The sequence below is a fragment of the Tauraco erythrolophus genome, chromosome Z, assembly GCF_009769465.1.
Source record: "Tauraco erythrolophus isolate bTauEry1 chromosome Z, bTauEry1.pri, whole genome shotgun sequence".
NCBI lineage: Eukaryota > Metazoa > Chordata > Aves > Musophagiformes > Musophagidae > Tauraco > Tauraco erythrolophus.
In genome coordinates, this window is record NC_141496.1 from 62870920 (window position 1) to 62894778 (window position 23859).

At 46.1% G+C, this 23859-nt stretch overlaps 2 protein-coding genes across 5 annotated transcripts in view; both read left to right on the forward strand.

The window, feature by feature from the left end:
- The window catches only part of NRG1 (neuregulin 1), a 147817-nt gene that overhangs the window by 42626 nt on the left and 81332 nt on the right, over window positions 1-23859 (forward strand). For 2 of the 4 annotated variants that reach the window (XM_086628980.1, XM_086628981.1), the window contains exon 1: window positions 4149-4776. The exons of the other annotated variants lie outside the window; for them this stretch is intronic. In XM_086628980.1, the coding sequence (XP_086485106.1) occupies window positions 4149-4776 (628 nt within the window). Of the gene's footprint in view, window positions 1-4148; window positions 4777-23859 lie in introns of those variants that run through there. 4 annotated transcript variants of the gene reach the window in all.
- LOC147526422 (uncharacterized) lies at window positions 3537-3698 on the forward strand. The gene has a single exon (XM_086629988.1). The coding sequence runs from the start codon at window positions 3537-3539 to the stop codon at window positions 3696-3698; it is 162 nt and encodes a 53-aa protein (XP_086486114.1).

A 23859-nucleotide genomic window follows, 5' to 3' on the forward strand; every position in this document is an offset into this window, starting at 1 on the left:
CAAAGTGTACCTTCGGTTTACAGTCGTTATCTTCAGGCCCAAAGTGAGAGACGGTCAACCTTTACTGCCGCCACGAGAGCTGGCAGGCAAGGCGGTGTGCTCCCGTACCGACCCGGGTGCAGTAAAGAGCGTGGGGCTGCGTTTTTGTCCCGAAGGTCCCGAGGGGAGCCAGCGCCGTGCGGTATCGTATCGGGTTGCAGCATCCCGGGCAGGCTGCGCCCTGGCCCTGGTTTTGGCCACCCGTGGAGCGGGGCCAGGGAAGCAGCCTGGCCGATGATTCAGCATTGCCTTTCTCCCTTGTCGGCCAGGGAATAGCGGGAGCCGCCAGGCACCTCGGAAGGGAGGGTGCCGCCCTGCTCTTCCCGATGCAAACCCCAGCACCTCGCAGCTCCAGCGGGGCTGGGAGGGTGAAGCGGCTCTGCGGGCTTCCCAGAGGAAGGGGACGCGAGGAGGAGGAGGAGGGGATCTGGGCAGAGCCGTCTGCGCGATGCTGAAGCAGGCAGCCTGCGCGCCAGGTCCGGAGGTGCCGCGGGGGAAGGGACCTGCAGCAGAGGAGGGTACTGCAGCCTGGAAGAGAGCCAGGCCCCACGGAGATGCTGCGGCCGCGGAGGCGGCAGGAGCGGCTGGAGGTGGCTGCGTGCCGGGAGGAGATGGTGCAGGCAGGCTGGGCCCTGGCCGGTGGAGGAGAGCGTGGAAAAACAAGGGAGGTGGCAGAAGCTGTCCTGGTTCTAGCCGGGAGTACTCGGGGGAACAGGCGAGACCCCTTTGGCAGAGCTCTTCCCCGGTCCCTGCCAGCCCATAGCCCCTCCGGCAGCAGAGTCAGGAGGGGGGCAGTGCGCCTACATGCAGGGGAGCCCCGGCAAGGGTCCTTACCGGCTCCTGGGGCAAGAAGCTCTGAGGTTTCACGGGCCACTGCGCACACAGAGGTGGCAGCCCGTGGTCTTTGTCTGTCTCTCCATTGAGCTGTGTCGCACTGTGCACAGCCACTTTAACTTCATGGCATCCCTTGCACAGAAGGTGCAAGATCTGTTCACGTGCATTTCTGTTCACCTCAGCACCAGAAAGATGTGAGCAAAGCAGAACATGGTATAAAGGAGAGCAGTTAAACATGGTTAGGCTGGAGAGTAGTGGGGATTACAGGAGAAGATTGAACACAGGTAGTTTGCCTGGAAGGCCAGTGCAGGGAGGATGGGGACAGGGCAGTGGATTAAACATGAGCTCAGAGCAGCATCAGCAGGGAAAATTGTCTTACTGGGAAGAGGAAGGTTGAAAAATTAGGCGTCGATAAAGGAGGCAAGACATTTTTTTAAAACTTGCGTCAAGCACTCAGGTGCTGTAGTATCTCATATGTGCAATGAAGAGAATATTCCCAGCTGGTTCCCAACTTGCACTCTGCTTTGAAGACTGGTGCTTCACCTCACACCTGAGGAGCAACTTGAGTGTGTGAAATTGCGTCTGATTTTCCCAGATTTATCAGTTAATCTAACAAAAGATACATCCTTTTCATACAATTTTTGCTTACTTGTACCCCATAGACCATCACAGCTGTCAGGATGATTCTGCTGTGATGTTGCCCTTTCTACACTGACTGTGTTGCTACTGCTGTTTGAAATAGGTTTTGAAATACTTGAAAGAGGCTGCACTCACGCAGAATATTACCAGCTAAGGAGCACATGTGCTTTGTAATAAGAGAAGCCATGTATGTAAATATGCAATGCAAGCTGTTCGTTCTGTCTGAGGTTACTGATCACATCGTTAACCTGAGGACCAGACACTTCAGTGGTAATGTAGACTAGATTGTATGATGATTTATCTTTTTACATTCTTCCAGAGAGTGTTATCACTGGCTGTGCTTTAAGGTAAATTCTCCAGGCACTTGAATGTAGTAGCATCGTGATTACTTCAGTTGGCAACTAGAGCCTCACAGGAAGCTTTGTGATCAGAAATCCATCAATTAGTCCTTGACACGAGAGTCTGTGAAAACACTCTGGGATTCATTGAGACTTTGATAAACCTTTTTTATGCGAATGTTACTAATGTTCCCGTGGAAGTCAGGGGGAGGGGAGGAGAGAGTTGGAGGCAGAGAGAGGGGATGGGTAGAGACAGATGTCTTTTTTGCCACTACTGAAAAAATATGACTACAAAGGAAATTACCTTTCAGATGCCTGACTAAGGTACTAGCAAAAATAAGTTCAGGGCAATTTTTAGGACTCAATTCTTTGTTTCCGTATGCATCCTACAGCCATTCATACTAAGGAGAAAGGGGGATTCACACTGCCAAATCTTAATGCAAATATTTTCACGAAGTCCAAGGAACTGACAATTGTATTAAAAGCTCCTCTTCTTTTATACGTATGTCTGTATTGTTATATAGGTGTTCTTTTCTGTGGGAGACAGAAGAGACTGGGAATAGAGCAGATTCTAGTCTTACTTTCATTAGGTTAACTGAACTGCTGATTTACTCCTGCATTACACTGCGCTGGTGGAAATGGGAGTTAGTGCTAGGTATCAGTAGAGGTGAGGAATGACAGGCAAATTTAGGAACAAAGTGGAAGCCTTGCTAATAATACAAATATTTTATTTTTTAAATTTATTTTTTCTGTTAGTGTAAGGGGTTGTGAAGATATATGCTAGCAGCCTGCCAGCTCTTGAAAAGTATGTTCAAGAGCTGGTTTTAGTGTGAAGTCTTTGCTTTTTTGGGTTTGGAAAGGAGATTGGAAAACCGAATATAAAAAAAAAAATAAAAATACACAAACCTCTTTGTAACAACTTAAATGCAAATTTGTCAGAGGCGGAAATGTTTATTGTTTTGGGTTTTTTACCCCTCTGGTTGATGTAAGACGCATCCCAGCATTATTCCTAGTGAGGAAAACTTATTCAGGGGCTTGGAAAGAAAATCTGTCTCTAGGTGTCAGGCAGGGAGGAACTGCTGCTGCAAAACGGTCTTTCCCCCGGGGAGAGATCAGGTATCAGACGGAGCGAGCCCAGTCCAGCCCAAAGAGCTCCCACCGGCACCCGGTCCTCGCCGGAGGACCGTGTCCTCGATGGCCGCCGCCTCTGCCCGCGCTCCGGCTGGAGAGGGGGAGCGGGCGGGCGCGCAACTCTTGCCCGCTCCCTCCCTTTGATTTGATGGCCTTTATTCCTCCTAATTGGATAAAATAGGAAGTCACTGACAGTCCTGCGTTGCTGGGTGTACTGATTTCCCTCAGACCAGCCCTGCAGAGGGCGGGGGGTGGGGCAGGGGAGGAAGGAGCGAGTCTGTACATCAGGGAAACAGGCTGCGAGGGGGCTGGGGGAGCGGGGCGGGGAGGGGGGGGGGGGGGGAGGGGGGGGGGATAGAGGGAGAGGAGGAAAGTGAATGAGCGCTCAAGAAGGACAAAGAGGGAGGGGAGAGAAAGGGAGTTACCACTGTCTTGGCATCGCTCTTCCTTTCAAACCTCTGTGTAATGATACTGTTCGCAGTGATGCTCAGACAGCGAGCACCTGCTGCTCTGTAATGATTCAGCCTCTTTCAGCCGCCGCTGTAACACGACAGGATGCTGCTGCTACTGTCACTTCTGCCGCTGCCGCTGTTGTTACAGATTTTGCTTTTGCTCCTTCTACCGCATGACAATTGTTTTCCTCGTCTAAGCAGATACCAGCCTCAGATGCTCAAGGTGAGAGTCTTGCCTTTCGCTCTGGGCTATTGGTTCACTTAATCCGTCAATTTGTTCGGTGTTTGTGGTTTTCTTTCTCTCGTCGCCCTCCCTCCTCCCGTTTTGTTTTGTTGTGCTTGCTTTTGGGGGGATGTTTCTTCCCTCCTGCAGAAGAGCTGGAATTGCTTGAGAGGTGTTTAAGGAATTATAAAAGTGTCCGGCAAGCAGGAGCTCAGTAATCGTGAAGCTGCCCTTGCTTTGGAGAGGCAGAGAGAGCGACAGAGGGCTCAAGGGCAGCAGGAATAGAGAGGGTCTCATTTTTCCTGTGCATTACTCCTCTCCCAGTTTGGACGATGTTGCTGAGCTCGGACCTTTTGTTGACTCCCACTCTGTGATTTTTGCAGAGCACTGTGACTATTACTACCATCTCTTTTTGTCTGTGTCTCACAGTAATGGACTGTGATAGAGTTAAGGCCTTTTGGAGGAGAGCTGTTTGAGAGCTGATGCTTAAACATGTCTGAAGTAGCTGCCGACACTTTCCCCAGCCCTTCAGCTCAGCTGAGCCCTGACACGTCCCTTGACGGGCTCCCGGCTGAGGAGAACATGCCAGGGACCCAAAGAGAGGACAGGAGGGTCCAGGGGATAGCAGGCCTTGCTGCAACCTGCTGTGTGTGCCTGGAGGCAGAGCGACTGAAGGGCTGCCTCAACTCTGAAAAGATCTGCATCGCCCCTATCCTGGCTTGCCTGCTCAGCCTTTGCCTCTGCATTGCTGGCCTCAAGTGGGTCTTTGTGGACAAGATTTTTGAGTATGACTCTCCTACTCACCTTGACCCTGGGAGGATAGGACAAGACCCAAAGAGCGCTGTGGATCCTACAGCTCTGTCTGCCTGGGTGCCTTCGGAGGTGTATGCCTCACCCTTCCTCGTACCTAGTCCCAAGAGCAAGGCTGAAGTGACAGTGCAAAGTGACAGCTCGCTTGTGCCCTCCAAACCATTCCTCCAGCCTTCTCTGTATAACCGCATCCTAGATGTTGGGTTGTTGTCCTCTGCCGCACCTTCGTTCTCACCACCTGCCCTGGAGCCTACCACAGCGTCTCAGGCGCAAGCAACAGAAACCAATCTCCAAGCTGCTCCAAAACTTTGTAAGTAGAAGCTATGTGTTTCTTTGTTTTTCCTCTCACAAAAAATTAAAAAAGGCACTTAACTGTTCTGCAGCTGTCCTCGAGGAGGACATACGATTGGCGTGGAAAGCTTAAATGTGCCAAGACGGGTGTAGCATGGGTTACCTTCTGAGGAGAGCATCTAGGGGCCTCTGAACTTAGTTCTGAGGCGTGCATGGCAATGAAGAGGGCTTCATTTGGGACTTCGTAAAGCACCAGTACCACCTTTTTCTCTGCATCTACTGGTAGGGAAGTATGTGATTTACTTCAAGGGTTTATCTGATAGCTATTCCACATGGTCTATCAGGGTATTTTTCTTATAAATTTGATTTACATTCGGTGCTGGATCTTCCATGTGTGTTCATTTTCTTTGCCTTGCCTGCCAAGCACTTCTGCTACCTCCTTCCTGAAGTCTGTTCCTAGCAAACATCCCTGTCATCCTCCTGAAACAGTCAGGGAGAAGAGTGGGAAAGAGCGACAGCATATTTGAAGCAGTTAGAGACTGGGAATTATTAATTTAGCAGTTAGCTTATGATCTTTCCCTTTCTCTTGAAAGCATAGCCCACATTTATTTCTCTGCATCTTTCGCCTTCTCCAGGAGCTGATTCTTGTTGACTCTATTTCTCAGACATTGCCTCAGTGACTCTTGTGGGGCATTTCAGGAAAGCGTTCTTGCTGATGCAGGAGGGGTCAGTTTCCATCCTTTGCTCATCCTTAAAGCAAAAAATATCCAGGGTACCTGGATTGTCTTCTCAGTAGCGATCACAAAGCATCAAAATACCGCATTGCTGAAGTCTAATTTATCTGACATTCAGAAGTTTAACCCATCAAATCCAGAGCAGGTCAAGCCAGCACTTCCTGAGCTGTGTAAAATTGTGCAACTCTAGTAAAAGAGAAGGCAGTGTGCTGTTGTGCCGAGAGCATAGGGCTGAGGTTTCCTTTGGAAAGCTGCAGCGATCAGAATTAGCAACTTCGTTCCTTGCAAATTGCCTTGCAGGACCCCATCTCATTTATTCTCTCTCGTTCCTTCCCTGTAATGCCACAGGACGGCCACCTTGTAGGTGGTACATACTGGACCTCACTCTGGAGCCCTGAAGTCACTAGAAGTTCGCTACTGAGTTTAGCCCCACCAGGACTGGACTCAGTATAGATATGTGGCAGTTGAATTAGATACAACATTCTGTGACAACCACCTTGCTGGTGAAAATGAGAGTAACTACAGTGATTTCAGTGAAGGACCTTCCAGCTGGCAGTCAGTCCTGAATAGCAATTCCAGAATCACTGAAAGAAAATTTTAAGTATTCCTGTAGAAGCTCTGCTGCCTTTTGCTTAGATAATGGGTGTCAACCAGCCTTTGGATTAAAAGTAATTTGTCTGATGGGAAGAGTCTAATAGGGAAATATTGCTGTGCAGCTAAATGACAGAGGGCTTTGTCTGTGGGAGGTAAGACATCACTTGAATTATTGGGACACTTAACCACCTTTGTAGTTACATGGAACTATACTAAGTGTTTTTATTTTTTTTATTGCTGATGCAGAAAATCTTGTTTTGTAGTGCAAATATTGTAAGTGGCATTAAAGATATGACAGCACTTTTTACTTCATAAATTGACCAGGGACCACCATCCAGTCAAAATGGCCTCTTTCATGTGAGAGGGAGAAGCAACCCAAAGCTAATTATGCCAGGACAACCCTCACCCTCTTGAATTTCCACATGTGAGGCAAGCCTTTATCAATAACCTGCTAACTTCATCTCTGAAGTAAGTGAAGTGAGGGGGAAAAAGAGATTCTTTGGAGCAGCCGCTGACAAAAAGCTGTTATCTGCATCCAGATCTGCTCGTATCTGGGAAATAAATGGTTGTCCAGAAATTAGATGATTGAGTTGAGTTGGCTTTTTTTACTGTTGCCTTAATTTTCTTAAGATAAACATGTTTTAAGGCATCATAGACTTCTAGACAGATACAAATTGAAAGGAGAGGGAGGAGTGACAGCAGGTCAAGTTTGGGTTACTCTGAGGTAGAAGATTATGTAGACAGTATTTATTCTAACTATGGCACGTAATTCTGATCATGGCAAGGGACTGCAATTCCCTGCAAAGAAAAATAAGAAAATATAGCTGGAAAAGTACACTGCAGAAGATCTGCCTAAGAATTCAGAGAGGCATGAAAAGAACTTTTTGGACAGCTCTAAAAGCACTATCTTGGGGTTTTTGAAACAGCTGCATTTCAAACACATCATTGTGTTTTATGTGGAGCAAGATTTGTTGGAGAGGTTGACAGATTGCATCAGTGATAACTTTTTTTTTTTTTATGAATGCCTTTGACAGCTATAAAATTCTCAGAGAGATGGCTTGGAAAGTAGCATCTGCAAATTGGATTGTCCCTTCTTTTGCCTCTCAGTGTCCTTTTTTCCATTTCAGGCAGAGTGAGGTAACTTGTTCCCAGAAAGCCCCTTTTGTGCTGATAATTTTTTTTTCCAGTGCAGAAATAAAAAAGAACACGTTCTGTGGCTGTTCTGTTTCTGAACCAGGCCCTTCCGTGAGTTTCCAAATCCTTTTTCCCCTCCTCTTCTCTCTTTTCTGTCTTACTCAGCATATTCCCCTTAAAGCTGTATCCTTCAAGGTCATAGTCTGCTGAGAGCTAATTGATTCTTCTTTCTCCTGGAGCCTGGGAGAGAAAGCAGAAGAGAGACAATCCTAGTAACTGTGACTGGTGCATTAGATTCAAGGCTGGTCTCACTGTTATTATGCTTTGCCCTTTATCAATACAGAAATAATCTGTTCCTTTCTGTTTCGTTTCCATTTTATATTGGAGCATCATTTCTCCTTTGCTGAAACAGAAAGGAAAGGTGAATGTTTTAAAGCATTCCCATATTTAGAGAGTGTGTCAATCCTGGCATAATTACACCAGAGAAGATCTCATTACAAGCGGGATATAATATTACACACTAACCTACAATCTCCCTCCCTCTGAGAAGACATGCAGAGTGTAAAAGCGCTAACACAGTTTGGGAGCTAAATTTTACTTCTTCCTACACCATCATCTTCAACTACAATTCCACCCTTTACCCAGGCTGGTGATAGACGCGGCTCTGTTGTACTGTCAAAACTGTTTTTCTGTAATAACTGTGTCTATACATCTGCAAACCAGCCACTCCCCTCTTTACATGTCTTCCCACTGCCTTCTCTTTCCGTTGAAGCAGATTTCCCCCAAAACCACCTGCCAAGGTCTTCTCTGGGGCGACAGCTCTGCCAAAGGTGTGCGGCACTCCTGTATTTTGGCTCTGCCTTGAAGCAGAGGTGCCCGAGCCCTTGGCTTTGGGATCACATCTCTCCTGACTTGGTGAGATGCCATGGGGAACACAAGAGGTGGGACAGGAGATGAACCACAGCACGAGGACTTTGCTGGAATGGGTTTCCCTGTGAGCATGACAAAAGGCCCAGCAGAGAGCAGGGTCCTGAGGGTGTGCCTCCTTGGCAGCACACCCGTGCTGCCCTCACGTCCTTTCCACTTTCGGCTTCCCTGGCCACCTCGGGTGCCGTGTGCTGAGGGGCCAGCTGCACGTCGTGCGCCATGCTGGTGGCCAGCAGGTGACCCAACAGGCACATCTGCATCTCCCTAGCTCCGCGCCCACCACGTCGTGCTGGCTGTAACATGCAGAGGTGGATGGGTGGGTGGGTGGATGCAGCACTGGACCTGTGTGTGCCCCTCAGGGCCAGGCAGGGCTCCCTCCTACCCCACTGGTGGTGGCCCTTACCTGGTAAACGTAGCAAAGCGGAGGAAAGGCTGTGCACTGCTGTCAGCCCCCCTTGACCAGGACTGCTCCCTTCTCGTGTTTCTGATTTCTGTTGCCACTCCAGGTGTGCTGGATCAGCACCAGCGAAAGCTGCTGCTTTCTCATCCTGGGTGGAAAAAGTGTTAAAAGAGTGCCTCTGAGGACTGGTTGGTAGTAGGTGTTTACCTAGTAAATGGTCTCAACTCCCCTACAAAGTTATTCAGGCACTATGTGAGAATTTGTTGTGTCTTTTTAGAGTTAGGGATGGGAAAAATGGAAAGAAAACTAGCCTGTCCGTCGCTTTGGTATCGTCATAGAAATATTGCTTGCAGATTCTCTGTGCCTCTTTCACCTCTGCTTGTTCTTTCTCAGCTCTGCATTTGACGTCCTTGCTCCTCTACGCAGTGATTTGTGAAGGTCTGTATTTTACCCATGTGACAGGCTGGAGAGAGCCTTTCTCTCCAGTTATAGGTGCTGCAGCCCAGCTGAAGGCTTCAGTTTATGGACAGGGAGGTTTTTTCGTAGCAGCCTCACACAGTGTTTTTTCTTTTCCTCAAAACAGTCTGAGTCTGCCCCGTGCTCTACAGTTCGAAGCCCCATCACAATGCTGTAGGGTTGAGTCTGTGCCTGGCAGCCTCTGAAAGTGTCAAGGTCAGGGATGTCTCAGGGAGCCACAGGGGACGGTACTCACCTGAGGGGAGGGCAGATGATACAGCACAGGCTATATACCAGCCTTTTCTGTGCTCACTGTTATTATGCAGGGCAGTGCCACAGGAGATTGCTTTTTCCCCAAAGCTTGAAGATGCTGGAGGAGAGCACCTTAAAGCAGATGTGGCTCCGTTTCTGATACAGTATTGATGTTGATTAGCTTCAGACACCTGACTTAAGTGCCTACATTAGGAAGCTAGGCAGCCTTCAGCTTCCTACCAGTGTAAAGGAAGAGATCTCCCTCAGGCGATTCCCAGCATGCGTCCAGCAGGAGTAACTCTTTCTCCAATGAGTGTATAGGGAGACTACCCTTGCAATTAGTTTCTGAGTTAAATGTGTGCTATATGATATGAAGACTCATTTTGAAAGCCATGAGTTTTCTTTGACGTGTCCTGTGAATTAGCAATGTTTTGTCACAGGGAAGTTATAATTAATCACGGTTAAGATATCAGACAAGTTCTGAGCCTAACTCAAGAGGGTAATAAAGAGATGCTGATCTCAGTAAGCCCTGGAGACACAACTGGGCCTCCATTAACAAGCAGCAATAAAGTGAGTGCCACTGTACTGAGCCAGCCAGTCTGTATTTCCCTGAAACACTTCTTTCTCTCCTGTCCCAAAGGTCATGGTGTCTTACAGATGTATATACCTGTGGCAGGAACACAGAGTAAAGTAGGATTGGGACTGATGGGGCGAGATACTTAAAATGCTGCAGGTTTTAGGAAGTTCAGGTCCATTAAGCCCTCTAAAGTGATAACTGAGACTTCCTCTCCCCAGCCCAGTTAGTCACACTGTCTTTAGAATGCCCTCAACAAGCACACAGTTTGTTCAGAGAAATTTATTGTTTTGTTTGTTTTTGTATCTCTATTGTCTTCCTTTTTTAATGTTCATTGCTTGCATAGAAACAGTTCTTCTATTTAACATGCAGAGGACTGAACTGATCAGTCCTGGGTTTCTTTCTTTTGGACAAACACCCCAAATTCAAGGCTTTCAAAACTACCTCATGGGTGTGATTTTTCTTTCATGCACCACACATTGTGTGCAGAATGTGATGGAGAAAAAGAAGTGTTTCCTGAAGTATTTTCTCTTTAATAACAGTATGAATTTCTCAGTGCAAAATAGTAGTCTGCACTTGTATTTCTTTTTAAAAGCTTCATTTTACTTTGTAAACTTCACTGAGAATGTTATGTATTCATGCTATGTGGAACTTCTGTATGTCTCCCTCCTCATTATATACGTGTGCGTATGTGAGTATGGCAAATACAAGCGGTATATGGAGTATATGGCCATTGTTTCTTTATTAAAAGTGACATCTAGGACTGTACTGCATCATAAGTTTCTAAGCAAAACTGATTAAAAATTGATGTCATAACAAAACCCAGAGTTTGGATTTCCACTGCAGGGGACTTAAATTATCATCCTTCAGTATCTATTGTACTTTCAAGTGAATTGTTCTATTTCCTGTTCATGCACTGCAAATAAATGCCTACAGCATCCTTCCTCAGATTTGCAGTGCCCAACTGTCAGGTGCAGAGAAATCTCAGGGAACTTTCTCAGCATCAGATGAGAAGGCAGAATTTGGCTTGCTGGAGGCTAAGTGGCAGGTTAATTGTGCTGCAGGGCTGGAACGATATAAATGAGCGTTTTCATCATTTGCAGTCTTGCTAATGGAAATGCAATAGATTTGCTGCAGAAATCCAACTCGGAATCAATAGCAATGCAATGAGGCAGCTGGTTCAGGGAGAGCACATGTGATGCCAATCTACTGCAGACAGTACTTGGGCAGAGACTGCTCTGGCTCTCTGTCAGGAAAGGGCAGACAGCCCTAAAAGATGCCACAGCAGGTGATGAAAGACTTCTGAGAGAAAAAAGCCAGCTAGCCTCACCTAGGATAGGGCAGTGTTAGGAGAAAAAGCTTCCTCTGACTGAGGGAATTCTTTTCTTTGAGGAGTGCAGACCTGTTTCGACTCAAAGATGTCTTTTTTGTTGCAAGGTACTAAGTTAAGCGAAGACAGGACTCTTTGTGCTTCAGGTCATGTTAGGGCCACATGAAATCAAGGAAAGCCTGAGTCACGGCATGTAGCTTTGGAGACGGGTAGGCGGTTTTAGAGAGTCTTCTGCTAAGGGCTTCTGCCCTCCTGATCCCCAGGCAGACCAGGGAGAGGAGCAGGTGCTGCGTTTTTGTGGATTGCTTTATAGTAGGCATGCTGGCGACCTTTACTGTTTATACTGCAGGGAACCCAGTTTCCTGGAGAGTAAGCACTGTGAATCACGTCTTAATCTTTCATGTTAAAATGTTATATGAAATATCGGACTCAGTAGGAGGTACACATTAAACTCAAGAGCCTGAGCATGACTGTCATCTGGCAATTAGAGAGCTCTGGAAAGCAGCAAAGAAAAAGTACCTATGCATTATTTTTGGGCAATGTGATGTCTGCATATTTACAGCCTGTCCTGTCATATCTCCACCCCCCCATTCCCTTTATAGTCTTAAGAGTCAATGAGACAAAGGGAAAGGTTTTAGCTGGGGAAAAATGGGCAGGAACAAATCAGTGGGACATGGCTGGCTACCATTCAGGGCTGCTCTAAGCTAAACTGGAGGCAAGGTCCGTCCAGCACTGGATAACACTGGTGATGTCATGGCATCCATCTATTAACTTTGCTCCTATGTTGTTTTATTATGAAAGGCTTATTTTAATAGATGTCTTCTCACAGAGTATATTCAGCTTTTTCACATATGCTTTCACCACCCCCTCCCCCACTTTTTCATTTTTATATCTGTGCTTCATCCTGGAACTTGCTGGCAGTGCATTCTCATAACTCAGACAGCTTTTTATTTTGGCAATGAATATTGCTTCAGTTTTTGAGATGAAAGGAAATCAATACTGGGTTGGTAGTCACATGGCACTGGGGGGAGTATTGGAAGCTATGATCTTAAGCATGATTCGTGACATAGTTCAGTATTTCCATGGAATTCCTGAAAGAGATTTGAATTTTACAATTTTTAACAGTCAATTAATTCATATGATTAGACAGATCAAAGGAGGAAAAAAGAGTATCAAACTCGTTCAAAAGCCTTTCTCTTATGCGAAAAAGGAAAGACTGAGCTCGTAAAAGATGACTGGAATCTTCTAAGGTGGTAACTGGAGGCTGGTGTAAAGCTGCTGGAACTGGATATCGAGAAGAGAAACTTATGCTTTTCACTATACGAAATTAATCTGGATAATTAATTTAGGTTTTCAGCTTAAACGAAATGGCCTGGATTTTCACTGGCATAAAGTTTCTCAGGTCCATAGCCCTGTAAGACCTAGTCGAGCATTGAGATGCTCTGGTCCATGACCTAAATGACACAGTATCTTTCGGACTAAGGTTTCTTACAGACCCCCACTGGCTGCGGTGTGAAGACTAACAGCAAGGCAGCATCTGCCTTTTCCCTTGTTCTAGCCTCTCTTTCAAACAGACCCGCCTACTTTGACTTTGAAAATACGTGTTTGTATCCTGGCCATTTGTTCATTTATACATTTCTCTCCTAGATTAAAAAGCTCTTTCATGCCATGTATTTTCCCCTCACAAAGGTACACATACACTGTAATCAGCTCAGCTTTGGATAAGCCTTTTTGACAGGACTGGCAAGCTGAGCTCCATAATTCTCCCCATGGAGCGAATTGTTTTCAGTCCTTGAATTATTTCATCCCCCTTCATGCTTTCTTAGTTTTCAGATAAATAGAGCTGTAATTTTGATATGATACTTATACAAGGGCTAGTCCAAAATACCAATGAAGGACAAAAACTGTTCAGTGTCTCGGTCACTGTTCAGAAGCACCCAAGATGCATGAACTAGCACCAGTGTCTGTTTAATATTTTAAGCAGTAAATAAGTAATGATGTCCAGTCAGAGCAGATGACCCGTGTCTCACACGTACAGGACCTCTCACTGTCCCTCTTCATGGCCCTCAGGGTCTCAGGCTGCTTCATACTGGGGTGGAACAACAGTCTTAAGGGTCAGTCAAGGGAAGAAAAGATGAATATCACCCATCCTGGCAATGCTGTGTACATTTTAGCAGGCATTTCATCACTCTCATTCCCCAGCTGGTTCTGTCTGACTCTGAAGGCTGCCCTCAGCAAGGCTTCTTGGGTGAACAGAAGGTCTGCTCAATGGTTTTAACTGTGCCGGCTCCCCTGCTTGCTTGACTCATGCTTTCAAAGATTTCTCCCTGTGTGCCCTGCCGACACTTCTCCCAGTGTTGGCCCAAAGACCACTGCATCAGTTTGCCCTTCATTCAGTTTATTGTCTCAGCTCCTGCAACATTTCGTTCTTCCTTCCAAAAGCAGAAACGGCCAAAGAGCATGGATTTGTGGGAGGGAAGGATTTGGTATTTGTGCATCACTCCAGTCTACTCAGCATAAAGACACTTTGCTTATGCGATGGATTCTTTTGCGTTTCTGTCCTACAGTGGATCTGCTGCATGGATGCAGCCTGGTAGGGTTGCATGATGCCCAAGCATCTTTTTGCCATCACAAGACATGGGAATAAAGGAGCATGATCATATCACGAAAGTCACAATGACTAATCATTTCAAGATAGCTGGGATTTTCAAGACATTTTTGTATTTTCAAGATAGCATTTCTTGGGCTGTGAGTGTGCTCAGCAGGACAGTTAATGAAGGTAATACTGTCTTAGCAAGGGAAATGAAGTGTATCGGGGTGAGAGAGACAACTGTAGGGGAATGGAAGAATGACTATTTCTGTATCTAGTCTGCACCAGTCAGGGAGCAAACTAGTGACTCTGTTCTTAGGGCTTTAGGAATTAAAGAGCACAGGATAAGAGGAATGACAAAAAGCTTCCTGCTATGTTGATACAGGGCTTGGAGAGGCTTAAGCTCATACTTGCAAGAGAGTAGTAGCCTTTCGTTAAGTAGTCTCATTAAGTAGTGAGGAAACAGCCAAGAAACTGGAAGAAATGGTTATATCTGCCATGGACAGGAGAGGAGGGTAGGTCTGATGCTTTCTTGACTGAAAGAAAGCACGAAAAATCTGTTCCCCAGTGCCACAGGTACATGCAGTCTGCCTGGGACTTGCAGGAGGTCCTGAAGCAGCTTTTGCCCCTGCTGAGGGGCTGGACTATGAGTGCAATCATCCATTCTTTGATCGTGGTGCATTTCTAAGGGAACCTCTGCAGGGCAGATCTTCTTTCCATCCAGCCGTGCTGAGTAGGGGCTCCTCACTGACGCTAAGATCCAAGGAAGCAGCCTTTGCACTCTGCTTTCCCCAGCCTCTCCGAGGGCTGAAGCCATTCTGCTCTGCCTGTGCAGCAAGCGCTGCAAAGCGGCCCTCTGTCATTGAATTCCTTCCTGTCACTTTGTTCAAAAGCCCTCAGTGCACTCCAGCCGTTGCCTCGTGGGGGTTTGTCACCCCACCCTGCTTTTCGGAGGCTTCGATTTAGTGATAGCATTAGTAGACTTTGAAAGTTGTCAGTAACAATTTTTGCGAACTCCTTCAGTTACATAATTTTCGGCACATACGGCTGCGTTTGTTTTCTGTTTGCGCACAAAGAAAGGCTGTGTTTCAGGATCGAAAAGCCAATAAACACATTAGCACACAGAGGCTCTTCTTCAAAGTCAGTTAACAGAAAGATACCTCAAAATTCTCCTTTTGCTTTATAAAATGGTATCTGGCCAGTAAAGCCAACAAATCCACTGGTTTTTGAACATGTGAAGGTTCCAGAACATGGCTATCAACCTCTCTGTTGCTTGCTAGCTCCAGGCATTTGAATTCACCATGCTGTAGAGATTAATGGAGATCTCTCAGATAAGTAGCTTTTCAAGCAACCCTCTAATTTTCCTAATTGTTGCTAATCGACTGTTTAGTGTGTGCAGTTTTTCCTTCTCTGAATTTGGAGGAAGGATTAAAAAGGCATGTTCTGGAAGTGTATTCAGATAACTGCTGCAAGCCCAGGAAGCAGGTTTACTAGCGGCGAATCAAAGGAGATATCAGTTCCCTCAAGCTGCTTAGGGGGCAGAAGCTGGCAGAGGAGGGAGCTGAAGACAAAGAAAACAGAAAAATATTCCATGCTTCCTGAACAGGACTGAGATCCAGCAAGCATGGCATGTCAGTACGCCAGCACTCAAGGAGGAATTTGGTATCTAAATTGACTTGCCCCTTACACATATCTAGCAGGTTTCCCAAGCTGCAGAGTAATGCATGGTTGTGCTTGCTTTCCCTCTTGCAGATTATCTGTAATGTCTTCTCAGGGCTGTTACTGATACTTTCAGCATGCCGATACACATTGATTTTAACAAATGGGTGTACCAGCGCTATTATCTGATGTTAACTTACATGTCATTCATAGATTAATTTTCATACGTTAACTCTCTTTTACAAATGGTGATGTAATAATGACAAAATATTACTGATAATTAATCCAAAATGAAGACTTATTTGAAACACTGACGAAGTTTTTTAAAAACACAGCTTGTAAATGTTGTTCAAGTCATGTAAATACTGCTCCTGCAGAAGAAGACTTAAAAATGTCAATAGAGAAAGATCAGACAAATGACTTGACCATGACTATCGTGTCATCACAGGCTACATAAGAGAAAATTTGGTGTGTTCAGATCTGGAAAGGAAACACTGCATCACATGACAGTTGGCTGAAAACAGATTCTTAAAGCTCGAAATTAACAACAGCTTTTGTAAGAATAAGCCTGTTCAGCTGCTGGAATTTTCACTTTGGGGGTTAACTGACCTCAACCAACCGCTCGAGAAGAATGCGTGTCCCAACCAGTAATGTCACCAATTGCAGCACGGTAACTTGCTACCCCAAGGTGACTGATTCATATCCCAGTCTCATCAAGAGAGAAGCTTTGGCAAATTCAAATCCCACCCTCTAGTGACATGAGACGAGTGCAGATTTTTTCATGATTTTTTCATGTTTACAATAATTACTTGAAACAGCTCTACCTACACTCTGACTCTAGTTTTCACTGAAAACTAATGGGCAGTTCAGCTACACTGGTCTTTGTTTTACCTTGTGATGATTTCAGAGTTGAAAATGCTCTCTACCTTTCCAGTTGCAGCTCAGCCTCTCTCAGTTTGCGTGTAAAAATAGAAGAAACCTTGGAATGATCCAATGATTTGAAATATTGGAATGACCATTTGAAATCTAACACTAATTCTGCTTTAAATTCTGCTAATTTAAAGAGCATTATGTTCCATTCCTGTGGGCAGCCCATACAGTGAATATTCATAAAGCATAAGAAGACTGTGTAGTAGAAGGACCACAAATCTAGAGATATCTGTAAAACTATGAGAGCTTCTGGTGATGTTCACTTGCTAACAGAGCTTTTAAAGTTGTCAGTTTGTGACTTCCCATGTGTGATCTCAGCCTCAGTCTTTCCTATCCTTCATTTTCTCGCACTGTTAGTGATCTGCCCTTTTCATTGCCTGAGAAGCCTCGAAGCTCGTGCTGCTTGGCATTCTCAGCAGACTCAGACCGGAGATCTGCTCCTGAAGGCAGCTCACGTTTTGAATTATGCATAAGTCCATCACGGCAGGGCTGCACTTCATGGCTCCTTTTTGGGGGTGGTGATGTAAGAGAGTCAAAGTAATATAGTGACACTTTTCATTTTTCATGTCCTAGCTCAGTTAAGAGCAGCCTTTGAATTGTGTCATTTTTCTCCCATGTGACTGTTTAATCACCTGAGAGAGCACCAGCCAGAGTTTTGTGGTAAGATTGATTATACTCCCAACAAAGTGCTTCCTTCAGCTGAGCGCCGGGAAGTAGCCTAGTTTAGCAGCTAATGGGCTTCAATCTGAAGGGGAAATGTCGACTGTGATTGAGATGTCACTGTGGTGCACACCAGTCCTTTGGGCTGTGTGCTGAACCATATCTAGACCCTGGGGAGGTTCTTCAGGTTTCAGGATAGGGGGAGATACTCCTGAGTTGGACCTCACAAAGCTGTGCTATGGGGTCACTTCACCTTCTCCTTTGAAAGCGTCAGGGAGGCGGGTGTGGGAATATTAAGACCTGCAGGTAGAGGAGGATGTTGCTGCAGACGTAACGATGATTTTGTTTGCGCCGTTAGCCAGCATTGCCGTAGGACTGGTGCTGTGAGGTTTGCAATGTTGCTGCTGGTGCCAGCAACGCACACCGCAGGACTAGCTAGGAACCCAGTTTGCGTGGCATGAGGCGGAGAGAACCATAACGGAATGATCTTCCACTAACTTCCCCAGCACACGTTTTGACAGCAGCCTGCTCTCACATCCATTATGAGATGTTCTCTCTGGGAGAGAACTAAGGAAATATACTCGCCAGCCCCATTTTACAGAGCGTGAGTCAATAATAACATCGTAGGTGACAGTATACAAATGTTTTGCCTTGCTTGGGTGAATTCACAGTCTCTGAATGCCAACAGCTCCTCTTACAGAGGCTGATGTGATTTACCCGATATCACAGAGGAAACCTGCGGCAGGACCAAGAATGAAGTCCCACAGCCTCAGAGCCATCTGTCCTCACTTTAAAGGGTAGCGTGTACTAATGAAAATTCAGGAAGAAAGGGGAGAAAAGTCACCGATAAAGGGTAGTAAGTATGGTTGCATAAAGGTACAACAAAGCAAAAATCATTCCAGAATCCTTCGATTCCAGAGAGGTTTTTTTTTTAGTTTGTGATGAGAAATATTGTTGAAAATACATAGGAAGACGATACGTCTTCACCGTTAAAAGGCATTCCTTTCTGGTATTTATCACTAAAAATGGATGTAATAAATGTAAACAAAATCAGATCCTGACATTTCAAGTTAGGCTGTTTTTCATTGCTTCATTGATTGTAATAGACTGTTAGCTAACGGCTTCCTTCGGACAAAAAAAAAAAAAAGCAATGTTGCGCTTCATTGGCATTTGACAATTTAGCCAAAGTCTGGGGATCACGTTTCCCAAAGTTGAGAGCTTTTAATGTCGAAGGCTAGTTGTTCACCCTTTGGCTGAACCTCAACCAGCTGTGAGGCCTGTTCGTTTGTTTGTGTTTGTTTCTGGGTTTGTTTTCTTTTTTGTTTGTTTGTTTGTAATAGAGATTGATTGCTTCTTTCCAAATCTTGGCGAGTTTCAATTTTTCTGCATAAGTACACAAAATCAGCTGGTCATTTTGAACAGTCTGCTCCCATGGCTGTTTTTTTCACTGCGCAGTGGGTCCAGACCTCCATTCCTCAGCCACTCATGGAGCCCTGTTAAATTTAGTAGCCTCGACTTGCACAAAGCGAGGTTTTGGGAATAACCTTCACATCATCACCTCCTGTGTCTCTGGCCAGGGGGTTTGTCCTCAGGTGGCAGTCACCGTGCAGCTGTCCTGCTTGGACTGGGGGAGGAAGGAGCCTGCGCTCTGCCAGACAGAGGAGCGTGGCAGTGGGGAGGAAGAGTTGCTGTGAAGGGTCTGCCACCCCATTGCTGTGGCAGTGGTGGGCTGCAGGCCTTGTGGCCAGGAGGGAGTACAGTCCCCACTGTCGTGCCCAGGCAGGGTGCAGGCATCCAACGCATATGCAGTGCAGGGATGGCTCCAGCTCACCGGGCAAAAAGGCAGACCTTTGAGGTAGGAGACAACAGGACATAAGTACTCTCTGAACACCAGTGGGGAACTCATAGGTCTAAGTGCAACCTCTTTGGCAGAAACCCCCCTCCTTGCTGATCAGCCCTGTCCAGAAAGATTTTTTAGCTTTGCCCTTCACTATTGTCATTACTGTAATAAACTGAGGATACTTGCTTGGATTGAAACAGCTCTGCCTTCTGCTGTGTAGGTGGGGAAATGATGCCAGGAACAATCCTTTCTTCTCCTGCCAGTTTCCTTTTCTCTGCAGCAGGGATACTGTACATACCAGTTCTGTATAGCTGCTGCTGTTAGCAAAAAGCAACCTAAGCACTGCCTCAGCTAGAAATGCAAGATTGATTACATTAGATGTGCTTTATTCCTAGTGTCCTGCATGAAATAAACTCCTGAATAGGTTAATGCCATTGCTTCGCAGTGGAAAATGCCAATGTTAATACAGGGTTCGTTACGGACAGATGACTTGTTACAGAGCACAAATGCATGGGGTTGGGTCACTGCCAGACTTGTATCTGAGGAGGGAGGTCAAATGAAGGTTTGCATGTGATGATATCTCCTGTACCAAACTCAGCACGTGACCAGTTGCTGGGACACCCCAGTGAGCTCTATCCTCTTTATGTCTGAGTTCAGCTCTGCCATGATGCCATTTTCAGGAGACTCAAACATGTTTTCAGCCGTGACCCAAATTATTCTGCTGCTTCACAGTGACGGCAGGACACCACGGCAACACTTCAAAATGAAGCAAGTCTTCTAGAAAGTTTCTACTTTGAAACTGCAGGGAAATTACTGGAAGCAGAGCACGTGATGCCTACTGCAGGGGCATTACTGGAAGCAGAGCACGTGATGCCTACTGCAGGGGCAAGAGCCGCTGTGTGGTCCTTGTACACTGCCAGAGGGAGGGATCTTATCTCTTTTTTTGGACAATGCACAACCTCTGAAAGGCAGCAGCCCTTAGAGGGATGTCTAGGCCCTCTGCTCTACTGGTCCAGCATCAGTGATACTGGGGAGGATAAGTGATTTTGGCATGGCTCTAGAGCTGGGAGATCAAGTCCTGCTTTGTCTTTGCTCTGTGACACGCTTCTCCAGTGCTCCATTGGGCAGAGAGAAAACTGGTCTTACCAGGCGTATGAAGGCAGCATACTGCCCAGGTGAGACTATGATTCTTGGCTCTTGAGGGCTGGATGTGCAAATGAATAGACAAGCGTCTTTTCCACCTGTGTTATCTTCAAAACCCCAGCCTTAGAGTTCTGTTCCTGAGTGTTCCTGTATGATCAGTGTAGCCTCCCACTTATAAATGCTGTGGCTGGCATGGGGCTACTCACTGCCAGAATGGAGATTTGCACAGAGCTGTAGTGAAACGTATGGTTTGGAGGAGTATCCCGAGGGGGAGAGAGTGCCACTGGTCCATGACCCATCCTTAAGGAGTACTGCACAGTGCCTCACATCGTGCTCCCGTGTCCCCAGCCCCCACATGCTGCACAGCATCTCATTCATGGTACCCCTTTGCTGTTAACTCATTTTTCAGAGCAGACATTGCTAGTGGGGAATGGCGGATTCACACGGTAACCTGGAAATGCTTGAACAGCAAATTACATGCTGCCCCTTAGGTGAAGGCTGGTGCTTGGGTACCAGTACAGGGCTGTACACTTGGTTGGCTGTTGTTCAGGACCTCAGGCTGTGAGGAGGTCCTAATCCTTCCTTGGAGTCTGACCATGCCAACATTGTTAAATCCTCAGGGTCAGGATGTGCTGGTTCTGTACACTTTTTACATGTTTTCTTGGCCTTTGCACCTTCTTGAGTCACAACTTATATCCATCCTGCACTCCCAAGTACATTTAGGTAAATGCAAGAGAGTAGTCGACTGTAAGGCAGGGAAACAATAGCTCTTGAGACTTCTCAATATGTATTGTTACTTGGTAAGGTTGCATATTTTGTGGAGTGCTGCAGTCTGCAAGGCATGAGGCAAAATGCTGCACACCTCTTAGACACCAAACAGTAAAGAACCATTTGGCTCGCAGACTACCAGCAGCCAAAGTGATGCTCTGCCACGCGACACATCTGTTTTGCATTCAGACTGGGAAGAAAGGAAACACACTGTAAGCTATTTTTAACATTTCAGATGAATTGGTGTGTATGGCAGTGGGCTGATCTGTCATAGGAGTCAAAATTAGGAAGGAGGAAACATACTTATTTTTTCATAGCTACTTCTACAGCAGTGCATGTATGAGTGCTTGTTTACTGAAGCTATAGTTTTAGGCCTGACAGCTGACCTTTTACCAAGCACTCTGGAACATCCAAGCACCTGTTTTCATTTACTATCTTGGGATGATCTCTGGGGCTGGTGTGGACTTTTACAGGTATTAAATCTCAATATCTGGAAGATAATTGAGAAACATGGATTCAGGATGCTGTTTGTGGTGGCCTTATACAGTATGGCCCTGTCCTTCCACACTTCTATAGAGATTTGACAGCCCAAAACCCAAAACATCTGTAGTAAACAAGGTTTATTGTCCTATTGCTGTCACTGTTCGTGATTAACTGTCTGTCTCTCAACTACGCTCATCTATTTTGTGTTTCCAAGGCACTTTTTTTTAAGAGGTCCTTGCATCCTGAAACATTTCAGTGGTATATTGTTTCCTAATCACAATGCCTTATATCATGTCCTGGTTATCTGACACTTCTAGAGAATGACAAGGAAGCTAAAGGCTCTTTATCTATTGCCTTGGGACATGGCTAAGACCTCCTTTCACTACAGATTCAAGGTCTTTATGGGAGAAAGGGGGAAGTTGCCGTTGCTTCTCACTAGGCTAAAATTACTATATCGTTACGGAGATTAAATGGAATAATCTTGAATGCTCTTAGTGTATTAGCATTGCCTGATTCCAACTAAGAGCCGGTGGAACAATATTTCCAGGGGACCATCTATTATTCATCTCTCTTTCTTCCGCTAAATGAAAGAGCATAACTAGTTTTACTTTTGCTTTAAAAGAAATGCCATGCTGTTTCATCTTTCATGGTGCAATTCAGTCAGGTCCTTTTGGACAACTACGTAACAATCTGTTCTTGCCATGGCGGGGGAGGCCGTCATTTATTCTAGCCAAAAAGGGCTATTCGGGAGTATAAGACATTAACAGAGAGCAAGCTACAGGGTTTCATAAATCTCCAGATAGACAGAGAGCTCTCTAGTAAATGAGGATTCTCGTACAGCCTCCCACGCCCCTTCCCAGTGTGTTGCCAATTTTAAGGAAAATTAAACAATTTGGCAGGGGCCGAAGCCATACCGTTTCTCTCAAAACGACAGTTAGAGGAGACCTTTTCTAGTAATGTTTTACTCAGTTCTTCTCACACAGATCTGCTCAACTCCGTAATTGCTTCTCATAAAAGGCATTTTTCTGCATTACTCTTGCTTTGTCATTCCTGCAGTGCAGGGTCTTGCTGGCCCTGAAGAACGGAGCTCTTGCAAGCTCAGGAGCATGCGGCAACAGAGAACAGTGCTGAAATCCCATCAGGGCCAGGATTGTCACAAAAGGGTGTTGCAGTGTGCAGTAGTTGCCCACGGCAGGACCTTCCAAGCTGTATGCTGGTTGAGCTACTTAGGTAGCACAAATGGTACCCACAGGGGCTGAACTTGGCCTGAATGGGGGCAGAACTAAATAGCACACTTCACAAGCACAACAGACCCCTTTTTTGAGGGACTCACTGCCCTGTGCAACACGGGCAACAGGGTCTGTTTTCTCCGGGCCGGCGTGGCAGCATCTCTTCATGTTCACTCTTTTGGCATTGTGAATGTGGCCAACTGATTGCTGCATGTTTCCCAGGCTTTTCCAGTGTCTGCCAAGTCATTTCGCTCTGGCTGGCCAGCTGAAAGAGAGGTAGTGCTCAGATCCCATCACTACCTGCAGGATGAGCTAGAATAGATGTAGCAGCCTCTGCTGTAGCTCACGACCAGCAAGGATCAGCGGAAAACAAGAGGGATAAATTGCACCTACATCCCAGTGCAGGATAATCTCCATCCTAGTCTTGTGACTGGTGAACGCAGGCTCTACCAAAGTGCTGAAGGACACTGCTGAAGGTGAGATTCAGCCCCGGGGGACTTGAACATCGCACCCTCCAAAGTGAGGCAGCTCTTCCCTCTGCTCTGACCCTAGCTGTGCTCTTTTTGAAGACTGCAGAAAGACAGATCTCAACAGGACCAGAACTGGAAATGATGCATATAGATGTGGCTCCTTTGGGCCTCTGTTGTAGGTCAGCGTAACATTTCAAATCCTGTTAATAGCTTGCTAATGCATGTTTATTATTACTAGCATTATAAGATATGTCTTGAGGTATGCTATGCCAACAAAATGAGATAAGAGGCAGAGCCCTCCCTTTAAGGTGTCATACCACACAGAGCCAAGGCAGACGAAGGGCTGAAAGGGAAAGTGGGGTGACAGAGCTCGTGCCGTGAGTCAAAAGCAGGACAAGGGGCTGAAGCTAAGGATCCTGGGTCAGATCTCTGCTGACACTACCTTTTCCCAGCTCCTACTGCTGGAGCAGCAGCAATTTACCAAAGCTCTTGCTTACACAGCCAAAGCTGGTCACCTACCATACACGCTCGAGCAGCTCCCTGCCTTTGAATAGCACGCTGGGAGGCTGTGATTTGACAGACCACCAGCTTTAGGAGGACCTAGTACTGGGACAAACATACCTCAACCAGATGCTACCAAGTACCGTGATCTGAAATCAACTCTACTGGCTCAAATTTGTTCCAAAAGTGATTGTACAGGCAGGCTTTTGTGCCATCCAGGTACTACCTGCCCCTCTACGGCCAGCAGAAGACCACTAAACAAGTAATGAGTAGAACAGGTATTTGCACATCTTGTGGTGGTGCTGGAAATTAAGAAATTCAGTGCAAACTCTGAAGGGAAAGTGTAAGGAGCAGTAGTTGTCATGTAGCAGCTCTGAAAGGGCTCGGCTTTGCTCTGGACCGACGGCCAGTAGCGGGAATCAGAGGCG

Bases quoted from the DNA above. Each gene is read 5' to 3' on its own strand.
- LOC147526422 (XM_086629988.1), top strand. From the start codon at position 3,537: ATGCTGCTGCTACTGTCACTTCTGCCGCTGCCGCTGTTGTTACAGATT.